This window comes from Aulonocara stuartgranti, assembly GCF_965226115.1.
Source record: "Aulonocara stuartgranti genome assembly, chromosome: 16".
Lineage (NCBI taxonomy): Eukaryota > Metazoa > Chordata > Actinopteri > Cichliformes > Cichlidae > Aulonocara > Aulonocara stuartgranti.
Window position 1 is genome coordinate 25,941,400 of NC_138952.1, and position 12,274 is coordinate 25,953,673.

The 12,274-nt window shown below is 43.7% G+C and overlaps 2 protein-coding genes across 5 annotated transcripts in view; one reads left to right on the forward strand and one right to left on the reverse strand.

The window, feature by feature from the left end:
- ankrd44 (ankyrin repeat domain 44) overlaps positions 1–5,477 on the forward strand; it is a 32,895-nt gene extending 27,418 nt beyond the window's left edge. Inside the window, exon 28 of one of the 2 annotated variants that reach the window (XM_082509314.1) lies at positions 1,254–5,477. In XM_082509314.1, the coding sequence (XP_082365440.1) occupies positions 1,254–1,513 (260 nt within the window). In that variant the 3' untranslated portion in view covers positions 1,514–5,477. The remainder of the gene's footprint in view (positions 1–1,253) is intronic. The other variant, XM_082509315.1, reaches the window with a different exon arrangement.
- A 2,448-nt stretch (positions 5,478–7,925) lies between these two features.
- The window catches only part of pikfyve (phosphoinositide kinase, FYVE finger containing), a 30,880-nt gene continuing 26,531 nt past the window's right edge, over positions 7,926–12,274 (reverse strand). For all 3 annotated transcript variants that reach the window (XM_082509310.1, XM_082509312.1, XM_082509311.1), the window contains 8 exons: positions 11,699–11,793; positions 11,541–11,600; positions 11,109–11,285; positions 10,741–10,844; positions 10,538–10,666; positions 10,036–10,297; positions 9,880–9,954; positions 7,926–8,434 (listed from right to left, as the gene is read on the reverse strand). In XM_082509310.1, coding sequence (XP_082365436.1) covers positions 8,319–8,434; positions 9,880–9,954; positions 10,036–10,297; positions 10,538–10,666; positions 10,741–10,844; positions 11,109–11,285; positions 11,541–11,600; positions 11,699–11,793 — 1,018 coding nt within the window. In that variant the 3' untranslated portion in view covers positions 7,926–8,318. The remainder of the gene's footprint in view (positions 8,435–9,879; positions 9,955–10,035; positions 10,298–10,537; positions 10,667–10,740; positions 10,845–11,108; positions 11,286–11,540; positions 11,601–11,698; positions 11,794–12,274) is intronic.

Below are 12,274 nucleotides of genomic sequence, written 5' to 3' on the forward strand. Positions count from 1 at the left end.
CTTGAACCCATCCGCTGGAACGTTGAAGACAATATAATTACACTGCTAAGCAAGACACAAATAGGCAAAGTTCTTCATGTTACTCGTGCACGGGAGAGAACCAGACAGAGCGCCGTTCCTTCGCTTGACCCCAGTAGCTCTCGTCCGTTCTCCCATACACTGTCCTTTTATTGAGGTTACATGAATATGCATAGGTTCATTAACATACGACGTCTACATACAAACAAAGAGTACCTTGCCTGTGTGTGTGTGTGTGTGTGTGTGTGTGTGTGTGTGTGTGTGTGTGTGTGTGTGTGTGTGTGTGTGTACTGCTGATCAAAGGGTCAACCATCCTTGGTCAGGAAGAGGGTAGCCTCCCCCTCACCCTAGATGGTTCATCCTAGATAACACGGTGAGGAAGTCCTGCAATTCATCTAAACAAAGAGCACTTAGACTAGAACAGACGCAACTACGTTAATCCTACCATAAAACAATAAGACACGGTATGACCTCTCATGCTCCCAAAGTGCTGTCTAATACACACAAAGTTTGCAGACTATCAAGGATCAAAACCTCTACCAATCTACAACTAATTACAAAACTCTAAGCATATATAAGTAAATATTTCTAAGCATAAATGACAATCAACAATACAAATCTAACAACAAACCTCCTGTACAGTTCCTTCTGCTCATCCCCAACCAATCACAGCAGGTGGATGCGCTCTCTGCCAGAGGTTACTTCCTGTTAAAAGGGAGTTTTTCCTCTCCACTGTTGCCAAGTGCTTGTTCATAAGGTTTTGTCTAATTATCGGGGTTTTCTTTCTGTCATGGTGGAGTCTTTACCTCACAATATAAAATGCCTTGAGGTGACTGTTGTGATTTGGTGCTGTATAAATACAATGGAAATGAAAAACCAACATCTTTTCCTGCAAGTAAACACATCATTTTTTGATATAAAGTCATATTTTTAATATGGGAGTCTGTTTTGCAGCTAGATGAGATGAGGTCTCCAGTTTTTATTTTATTTTGTGACTATACTGCGCTTTGTTTATTTATTGTCCACTTTAGTGTCGGGCTGCTGTTGTTGTCGCTGTCCCCTTCTGTCTGCTCACACTGTCAACTGGCTGAACTCTAACGGGATGCTGCTCCGATGCTGCTTTGCCTTCCTCCGCTTCCTCCTTGTCCACGTCTCGCTCTGTTCCTCCTTTTTGTCCGTTTTTGTCGTCCTCCCTCCCTCTGTCTCCGTTCTTTCTCTCTGTCGCTCTACCTCAGGTCTGACGCCTGCTCTGGCTTGTGCTCCTAGTAGAGAGGTGGCTGACTGTTTGGCTCTCATTCTGGCTACCATGATGCCTTTCTGCTCACCTTGCAGCTCTGGAGCTCCCTCCCCAGGGTCCTTGTTGAGGCATATACCCCACCAGGGGGGTAAAGGCCTATCCACTGGCCCTCGGGCGACACGCAGCCCCAGGAACCCCTCGGGACCATCCAGCGAGGGAACCACAGAGAACGACTCAGAGGATTCCGAAACTTTCTGACCCCTCTAAACCGACTCTCTAGCTTCCTACCTCCAAGAGTGCACGTGAACGTCTTACCTCTCTCCTCGGCGAGGAATGATGCAGTGTTTGAGTGCACAACTGAGGGAGAAGGATAGAGACTTGGTCATTCATAGAGCCCATAAAAGTTCAATATTAAATAAATAACTTGTGGACAATAATTAATCGTAAGATGAGTTGGAATATTTTCTAATAGATGGTTAAATAATATTCATATTTCTCATGTCTTCTGTTTGTTTAATATTGAACCTTTGGTGCTCCACATGCAGTGTCTATATCTTCTGTTCCCCATGTTGGGAACATGAACACGAACTGAATCGCTCTGCTTTGACGCCAGGCTGGAGACCCTGCAGCTTCTTTTTTTTGTAATGCTCTTTTTTTAAAAGAAAAACCAAGATGGGAGCAGCTGCACTGCCCAGGACTGACTGACTGGAGCCCAACGAGTCGCTCCGTGAACAAGAACTCGATCTGGACCAGTTTGGGTCTGCATGCTTGTGTTAATTTACACCACGGTTCATTCTTTCTACTCACGGGTGCTTAAATCCAAACGACCTCGGTACTTAGTCTCTGCACGGCACAGCAGCTCGCTGCGGAGACTCGTGTTGTCTTTTTAAAAAAAGCCATTTTTAACTGTTTGTACAAAACGAAGGAGACTATTAAGAAATCAGAGTGTAATTTTAAACTTTTTATGATTTTAGGCTTGTTGTACCAAATATTTGACTTCCACGAGTAAATAATGAACATGTGACAAAAGGTCACATAAACAGGTACATAGAGCTTGTTTTTAACTGTTTAACAGCTGAAGCACAAATTTGTAGGTTTTTGTTTGGTTTGGATGACGTTTGGATAGAATGGGAATTGTGTGGCCTCTCCGAAAGACGTTCCTAGTTCAACTGTGGACCAGAATAGAGGATACGAAACACTAGGTACATCTCAATGACCTTTACATCGAGAAATCCAGATGACACAGCCCTGACGAAAGATTCCTCAAGCCTGATTTAGAGTTCTGTGGTAAATCATGGTAGAGCTTACCATGTGTAACCCACGTAAGTGGCCGTCAGCATTTATGCTTGTGCTGGTTCATTACATGTTAATTACCAAGTGGGTATGTCCACTGATGTTTCCAGCTGATGGAAACATCCTGGGTAAACATATTTGTCCCTGAAGTTTTTCCACTTCTTTCCACATTCCCTCACGTCAATTAATAAATAAATATCCCAAGTTCGTTTCAGTTCCACAGTCACGTGTGTTTCAGCATAAATTTAAATGCTAATGCAAACACTGAGGCACAAAGCTGTGTTCAGAAGAGCTGAACAGTAATAATGATAGTCTGTTAATGTTAAATAAGTTAACGTTAGCCTCAAGAGGACATAGATACATGCTACGTTAGCATAATCCTGACAAATCTTTTGCTATGTTAGCCATTTCATGTTTCATGTTGAAGGATGCATTTATATCTGATTTAATTTTATATTAATCAAAGCGTGGTACATTTTATGGTAGTATAGTAGCTACACAGATAAGTCAAAATCCTAGTTCAATTAAAAAAAGGATTGCATTAGCAGTGCTGTTAGCCTAAAGAAAATAGCTGCTACATTAGCACAAAGTGTTTTTACTATATTAGATCAAAGCTAGTGGTATCTAATGTTGTTGTTCGGGACATTTTTGAAAACATTCAGTATTGTCAGTATGTGGTGTAAAGTCAAGAACTAATGTATCACAGGTGGAGTTGTAGCTATCAACCATGGGGGTTAGCATTGCTGCTATGCTAAAACCAGCCTGGGGGTTCTTCCAGTTTAAAACCAGACTGAAGAGATAAAGACGCTTGTGTCCACCACTTGAATGACTTCCTGTGGCCATGAAACAAAGGCTGTTCTCTTGATTCTTTGAAGCACCATCTGTACTTTTAATGGAGTGATGTGATAAGGTAATGGGGATGTACCTAGTGATGAATATAAGGTCTGTGGAGATCAGATTGAAAGATGAGATTATGACTAAGATTTATGCATTTTGTCCTCTGGCCTTGAATGGCCATCTGCACTGTTTTCACTCCATTTGCATCCCTACCTGTTGTGTTGTGCATGCTTGCACACTTCCAGGCAAAGCTTCTTTTTTTGTACTTTAATGTTTAATCGTAAATGCCCAGATTCTCAACAAAGACCAAATTTCTGAGGCAATGAAAAGCTCTGTTTAGCTCTGTTGTGCTATATATGATCCATTACACGATGGTACAAACAATGCCAGCACTTAAATGTAAATTAACACAGGGCTTTGACCACTTTCCTCACATTCCTCCCCACTGTTTGTCGCTCTGCCAGCTATGTGCCATTGTTTCGAATGTGTCCAGTGCCTTGATGAGTCTTTTTTTTCTTTTATGACATATCCTGTGCTAGTAGTTGGAAAGGATGAGTTCACTATTATTGCAAAATAGGAAAAGTGTTGGTGGTACAGTGGTGCAGATTTTAGCCATGCTTTGAGAGATTTACCTCAGACCTCTACCGTTTTATTGTTTGTGTAGGTTTTTCGCCTTTTGTACACACCAGACACTTTTAAAAGTGAGAAGAAAGTTCCAAACCAGCCGTCAGTTATGAGGAGCTGCTAAATGGATTTGAAGGTCAAACTTGTAAAACCAGACTTGATGTGCTGCTGTGGTCATATGATGTGACTGAAAGCACAGTTACTGAATGGACCTATAAATATAAATCTCACTGCAAGAAGAAAGAAGGAATACTTGATTCATCGTTTAAGTTGGGAAATGACTGAAACCGTGAAAACAGCGAGCTCTTTCTCCTCTCTGTGGAGGTGCAAATCTTAAAACCTGGACAAACGAAAACTAGGCGTGGCTGAGCACCACCAGGTACCACCAGTTTTTTTGAAATTGTGTGAAATTATTCTTTAATGCGTTGAGCTAAATATGAGTGGTTATGTTGTATTGAATGACAGTGTTTGACACAGTTTTGGTTGTTTTGTCACCTTAAACCTCTGAGGTCTAAGTCATCATTTTGCTTTTGAGTTTTTGCAAAAAATGTGAATTGTTTTTCGTGTTGTCAGTTGAACTGATTTTTTCTTTGGCCCCTGATTGCCAAGATTTTGGAGAACAAAGTAATAAAAAGGAAAAAATGATGTTTGCTTGCCTAGGGTAGGGTCGGGGTCACCACCTGTGACAACTTAGACCCGAGAGAGTTAAAGGCTGGAGATTTAATCCCCCTAATTTTATTGTCAACAAATCCACTGCTCCATAAATCCTTTTGTTCCTCATGCAATAAATTAAGGAGGTTTTACCGTCAGACCTCATACTCTTCCTGCTAGATGATTAACTCGTAATACTCACCCAGTTGAGTGAGTATTTGGAAGCCTTTGATTTCCAACGTATTCCGAGTGGAAAGCCTTTTAGTCTTCTGTTATTGTTACACGAGTGAGTCTTACTACAGCAAGATCGATTTCAACTTTGCAACAACAGTCGAGGCCTGCGGCTCAGAGCAAGGACTTAGTTATCAGTCATTTGTTGACAATAAGAAAAAAAGACAATATCTCCAGCCGTGTGTGTGTGCGTGTGTGTGTGCGCACTAGCTTAGGTACTGATATGAAATCCACCTGCTTTTTACATTATGTACTGTAAGGGAAAGCTTTGTATGAAGAAATCTCCATCCCAGATGGTTTTGTTTGACTTTGGATTTAAAATGTAATGAGTTGTGAATCCTGTTAGCTGCCAGATAAGCACACATATTGTTAGCAAGCACAGTCTTTACTGCCTCCGCTGTCCCTGAGAGACAGAGCCTGTCCGCCAGTATTCAACCAGAAAATGAGCTTCAGCAGGCCTGACAATCGTCGTGTGATTTTCATAGCAGTTCCTGATGCAGTACGGCATGCTGAGGGCTGTTTGTCACCTCCACTTTGTTTTATATTAACTGTACAACAATAAAAATCTGTTTGGAGTTAAAAACATGCCAATTCTTTTCTTTTTCCATCAATCTGTGAGGAGACTCATTACACCAGAGATGTCAGACTCATCTTACATTGTGGGTCACATACAACCTGTTTTGATCTGGCCAGACCAGTGAAAACCCAGTTTCTGTCAGTGTAAAGAAACCTAACTACTCATGTAATCAATGATTAGTTTAAGACAGAGAAGAGTAATTTCAACAATATGTCTCTACATGATAAAGAAATGCTGCTGTAGTAAATGAAAGAAAGCACAAGTTGTGCTTACAGATTTTAAATGTGTAAAATTACAGATGTGTGTAACTGAATTACTTCAGTATACTGTAAGTGACCGTGGGGTCTTTATCAGTAGGAAAAGCTGAAAATACAGTTAAAAGTCCGACATTTCTGTCCTTCACATTTTCCAGAGCTCCCTAGCGGGCCTGATTGGAGGTTAATGGTTCTTTATTCGTCACATGCATAGTTATACAAGTATAACACAGAGTGAAATGTAACCTGACACACTCCTTGACCAGGATGTGATGTTCTGTGTGAGGATGCTCTCCACAGCACCTGCATAGAAAGTCCTGAGGATCTCTGGAGACACCCTGACCTTCCTCAGTTGTCGTAGGTGATACAGGCGCTGCCTGGCCTTTTTGGTCTGGACCTGAATGTGGGCAGACCATGTCAGGTCTGAGGAGATGTGGACACCGAGATACTTGAAGGACTGCACCCTCTCCACTGGAGCTCCATTGATGATAATGGGCTTGTAGTCTCTGTGCTGACTCCTTCTGAAGTCCACCACCAGCTCCTTGGTCTTGCTGACGTTCAGCTGGAGGTGGTTGTCCTGGCACCATGATGCCAGATTCTTCACTTCATCCATGTAGGCCACCTCATCATTGTTGGAGATGGTGCCCAACACCACTGTCGTCACCAAACTTCACAATGGTGTTGTAGCCGTGGGTGGCCACACAGTCTGAAGTGTAGAGGGAGTAGAGCAGTGGCGAGAGGACACACCCCACTGTGGTGCTCCTGTGTTCATGGTGATGCTGTCGGAGACACATCTACCCACCCTCACCACCTGAGTTCTGCCAGTGGGGAAGTCCAACACCCATGCACACAGACGGCTGTTGAGTCCCAGATCCCTCAGCTTTGTGAACAGTCTGCAGGGCACTATTGTGTTAAACGCTGAACTGTAATCAACAAACAGCATTCGCACATAGTTACCCTGTTTCTTGTCCACGTGGCTGAGGGTGGTGTGCAGGTCGTGGGCGATGGCGTCCTCTGTGGATCTGTTGGGTCGGTAGGCGAACTGGAGCAGATCTGTGGTGTCTGGGATGGAGGAGGAGATGATGTTCTTCAGCAGCCTCTCGAACACCTTCATTACTACCGAGGTCAGTGCAACTGGCCGGTAATCGTTCAGGGATGAGGGTTTGCTGTTCTTGGGCACAGGGATGATGGTGGATCTTTTGAAGCATGTGGGGACCACAGACTTCGCCAGGGACTCATTGACGATGGAAGAGAACACACCTGCTAGCTGGTCAGCGCAGCAGACAGCCGGTGATGCCGTCTGCCTCAATTCTCCTCAATGCTGCTCGGACGTCGTGCTCCTCATTGGTCTGATTGTTGGGCTGATTCTGGTCCCTGGGCTTTAGGTTTGACACCTGCGTTACACTGTCCGTGTTCATGTTTCTCAGAGCATATGCTTTATATGGTCAATGCTACAGGCACAGCACACCCATGAAGTACAGACAGGTTGCAATGCTTGCTACCTCTCACTAGGCTCCAAGATGTTAGCCAATCACAAGTAAAGGGGCATTAAGAGGATTAATGTATGGACTATTTAAAAACAACACAAAAACACTTGTTTCTCATTTCCCACAGAAGAAAACAGAAATGTCTGACAGTGTGCTTATTGTCAGATTTAATTATTAGAAACAGGTCAATTAATGTGATGAAGTGGTTTGGGAAAGCCTGAAAACCCCAAAACAAGCTGAAAGACACGAAAAAGTTCCACAGTGCTGAGAAGAACTGGGTGAGGACTCTCAAGTAAAGTACTTTAACGGTCCCATTCATTCATCACTCATCCTTTAACAGCATCCAGTGTAACTGAAACTCTCATGATTGGTTAAACCCTGTTTTCGATCCTGTGAAATGAATGAAATAATAAAACAGAAAATGATCCCCAGCAAGAAGCCGGAAGTATTTTTGATTGTCTTTCAGTTCTCTGTCTGATAAAGAGTGCAGTTAAGACGAGCCATTGCAACATAGATGTATGTTGAGGGCTGAGGTGACAACATGTATATACAAACTTGCTTATGTTTATAGGACCTTGTGTCTTCCTTTTATTTTTCATTCTTCCCTTGCTGTAAGAGCTCTGTAACTCCGACATTTCTCATCTGGGGGATAATAAAGGTTTATTCTATTCTATATTCGTGCATCTATCTTCATTAACATCAGTGGAAACAGAAGATATTGATAAGAACCTTTTAATAGTTACATAATCTCTTTACATTTACAAATTTTAAATTACATGAATGAGTCTTTTTAACAAACTAAAACTGCCACAGCGACTACCGTCAGTGGCTCCACTCATGGCACTAATTATAAAATAACAGGAATCCAGAGGGTTAGTCATTAGAACCTGATTATACTGGGATAAAACTGAATGTTCTAGACTGTTTTCATAATGCCACGGATGCAGAGTGCTGGCTCTGCTGGAATGACACTGCTGTCTGTCAGGATTTAGCCTGCACCATTCTTAAAGATTTACAAGGTCCAGTGTGCTTCTAGCTCTCAGCCAGGCGTTTACAGGAAAGTCTGCTTTGTGCACAGCGGCTGTGTTTCTGTTGATCAGTACTCAGTCTCAGCAGTTAGTTCCCAGACCAGTCCAGTGGTCAGGGACCATCAGGAAGTATTTGTCCATGGCTTCGCAGAAGCGAGCTCTGTACAGCTCCGGAGAAACCACAGTGGGCATCTTCCCTGGAAACAAAGCATAGCAACACGTCAGAGGAGAAGGAGGATTGTAATTCAGCTGGAAGTACACCGATGAAGAAGAAAAACAAAAGCATTCTGTCATATATACACATATACATTTATATTCAACTCTACCTAAGCACTCAAAGTGTTTTATAAAACTGGCTGAAGTTTAAATTATTGAAGCCAACACATGAACCTCCTGTGAGCTAAAAGCTCAGGCTTCATATGTTGGAGAGTAACTCCACTATTGCCACTTTCTCTCTGTTGTTCTCATTGGCTTTGTGTTAAAGTTTATTTATCTTAGGTTTCACGTCTATGTGCTCAGATTTGACACCGAGCTTTAACACTAAGGGTGACTTGACGTTTCACAGCCCCTACACGAGCTGGACACAAATATCTAAGGCTACGTTCACACTGCAGGTCTTAATGCTCAATTCCGATTTTTTGATCAAATCCGATTTTTTTTGTCTGTGTGTTCACACTACAATTAAAATGTGACAGCAGACGCGCTCTAGTGTGAACCCTCAAAGCGGCCCGCATGTGCAAAAGAAGACGTCACACACAACGCGCTCTGTTTAGACCCAGAGCAAACAGTATTTGCCTTAAAATTGGAAGGTTGCCGGTTCGAGCCCCGGCTTGGACAGTCTCGGTCGTTGTGTCCTTGGGTGAGACACTTCATCCGTTGCCTACTGGTGGTGGTCAGAGGGCCCGGTGGCGCCAGTGTCCGGCAGCCTCGCCCCTGTCAGTGCGCCCCAGGGTGGCTGTGGCTACAATGTAGCTTGCCATCACCAGTGTGTGAATGTGTGTGTGCATGGGTGGATGACTGGTTGTGTAAAGCGCTTTGGGATCCTTAGGGACTAGCAAAGCGCTACACAAATACAGGCCATTTACCATTTACCGTTTCCCAATTTAGCTTCAAGTTGTAAAGTTATTTTGTTATTTACAAATGGCCTAATAATGATCCTTATTGCTGTTTTAGAGGAGCGGTGCTTCAAAGGATAGTTGCAGATTTCTGTCAGAATCTGCAGATTATACAGTACAAATAAAATGTTCACGTTTCTCCAACGTTGTCTTCCCAACAGTTTCACTGACATCTACACTGGATGGCCAGGAAGCGTTCACGATGTCTTCTCGGGCGCTGATAATTGGCGTCTGTCTTGTGTCAGTGACGTAAAAGACGGATTTAATGCGACTTGACCGTTCAAACAGCAGTCGCTTTCTAAAACATCAGATATGTATCGCATTCAGTACCACATATGAAAGTGACCCAGATCGGATTTGAAAATATCGGATTTGTGCCGTTCACACTGTCATACCATGATGGGATATGGGTCGCACAGGGTCAGAAAAGTCAGATTTGATGTGCTTTCGCCTGCAGTGTGAACGTAGCCTAAGTAATCCATCCCTCCATATGCAGCCATACTTTCTGTGGGCTTTATGACATTTACCTTGGCCTCCGAGGATTCCAGTGGATTTAACAACCATTTCCAGTCTCTTGTCCCAGGTGAACGTCCTGATGTAATCTGCAGAAACGAGAGAGGGGAACAAATTAAAACAAAACCCCAACAAAAGTCTCCAAAAAACACTTCTCCTCCTCCTCTCACCTATAATCCCAACGACCAGCTGCTCGGTGGCGTCGTCCCGCCCAACCAGCAGGGAGTAGTCGATGATGAGGTGGCTAGACAGGAAGTAGGAGTCGCTGTGAATGGCAGCTCGTAAGATGGACTTGCAGTGGGAGCGGATGTAGAGCGGGTTGTCGTGGATCAGCTTCAGCAAGTTCTCGTCCAGTAGAACCACCTCGCAGCTTTCCTTGCCCGATTCTGTCTTCACATTGCGGTTTCTCAGCGAGCCTTTGAGGTCGAATACCTGCAGGGACGGCACAGCATCAACAGAGGTCAAAAGGTCCTCATGATCCGAACAGCCACTACTGAGGAAACTGTGATGGATCTAAGATTTGTGTTAGACCTGTAAACACGTTTGTTCACACTTTGATGAATTATGGACAAACATGTTACAAGTATTGTCCTTTCCATGTTCTACATCAAGAATAAACAGTGTGTCCTGTCCTATCTGCACTGAGAGGCAGAGTGACACCACATCTCTGACCTGAGCCATCTTGCGTCCATAAAACAGGTTTTCCATAACAAGGAGGTCCAGCTTCTTCTCCGTGTTGTTCTGAGAGTTCTTGTAGCCAATCCTGTACACACCCAGGATCTTCGCCAACGCCGTCGGCCGCTGTGGTGCAAACACGCTCGTTACTCATTTGCAATCAGATGGTTAGAAACGGTGCGAGTGTTTATGATGCATACTTTCTGCTGCACAGCTCCTGTGATGTAGGTAAAGTAGTGGGGTGCAAAGTCCAGGAAGGACTGGACCTCCAGTCTGGGCATCTGCTTCAGGATGAAGCGGTCGTCTGACAAGACACACAGCAGGACTTACATCAGAGGAAAGAACAAAACATGCATCCTGAAGTGTCTGAAGCTAGCAGAGGTTTGGCGTTTTATTATTATTTGCCATATTCACAAGTGTCACGATGTTTTGCATCCATTTTGTACTTACTATTTTATTTAGAAAAGCACAAGCACGCTTCCTTTTACACATGTGCACATACATACTTGTGCAAGCTCATGTGCCCCTTTTATATCTATGTTGTATCTGTGAGGATATCAGCCCCAACCTTCTGTTGCGTAGAACACAGCTCCAGATTTCCCCCCACGAGCCTGCCAGTTAACGCAGTGGGACAGCGAGCGGACGAAATCCTCCTCACTGCTCTCCATGATCTCCTCTCGCATCTTGTGAAACTCCTTGGCGTAGTAGACCCGACAGTAGAACTTGGCGTTGGCATCGGAGAACTCTGAAAATAAGAAGGCAGTCAGGAACAGCAGGCTTAGACACATTTATCAGAGGGATAGCATTCAGCTTGAACCAAAGAGTGTGCAACACAGTAATGCAGTGGTTAGCATTGTGTCCTAACCAACAAGGTTTGGTTTGACGTCTGCACGTTCTGCCACAGTAAGCGTGAAGCCGTGAGGTGACCTGTCCAGTGTGCACCACTCTCAGCCCCCGACTGGAAAAGCAGTTAAGAAAACAGTAATAATAAAACACTCACGCAGCTCAACGTGTGGATTTAGGGCCTGTTTCTTCTGCTTATCTGCTGAGTCGGCCTCTTCTGCACAAAACAGAGACAGAATTGAAACATTGCACCTCCAGGTACGCCTCTACAGCCTTTGCTCTTTCACTGACTTTGTGTTGTATGTGAACACTTACTGAGAGAATCTGTGTCTGTGCTGCTGCGACTCTGCTGTGATGCTGTCGTCTCGGTGGGCCTGGCAGGGCTGCTCTTAACCCGGCTCTCTCCACCACTGAGGACCAGACAGTAGAAAACTCGACTCACATTTGAATTCATTTGTTTAAAATTTGAACCATTTGAGTTTTAGAGTACGTTTTGCTCTTACACTGCTGGGCTTTTCAAACCATTACTATCCTCTAACACAACACAACTCTGGTGTGGCTGGTTTGGCCACTTGGGGGCAGCAGAAACAAGTCCTGAAGAGTCATGTTAATGACTTCAGTTGATATGCTTGGCTTATCGTCATCACTTTATTATCCAACATTCACTTAGAGTCCAGTATCAATTTTGGTCTCCCCCATCTCCCGAGGGTCTAAAGGTGCTAAATGCTCCTATTTAACCACAATCAATACATATATAAAAATAACTATTTTAAAAATGTAGATTGTGAGAAATTGGCACTTGGGCTGTTGGCTGGAAGAAGAGAGCCAACAGCCAGATTATTCTCTTTTGATTTGTGTGATGATGCCACTTCGTCACAAACGAAAATAATG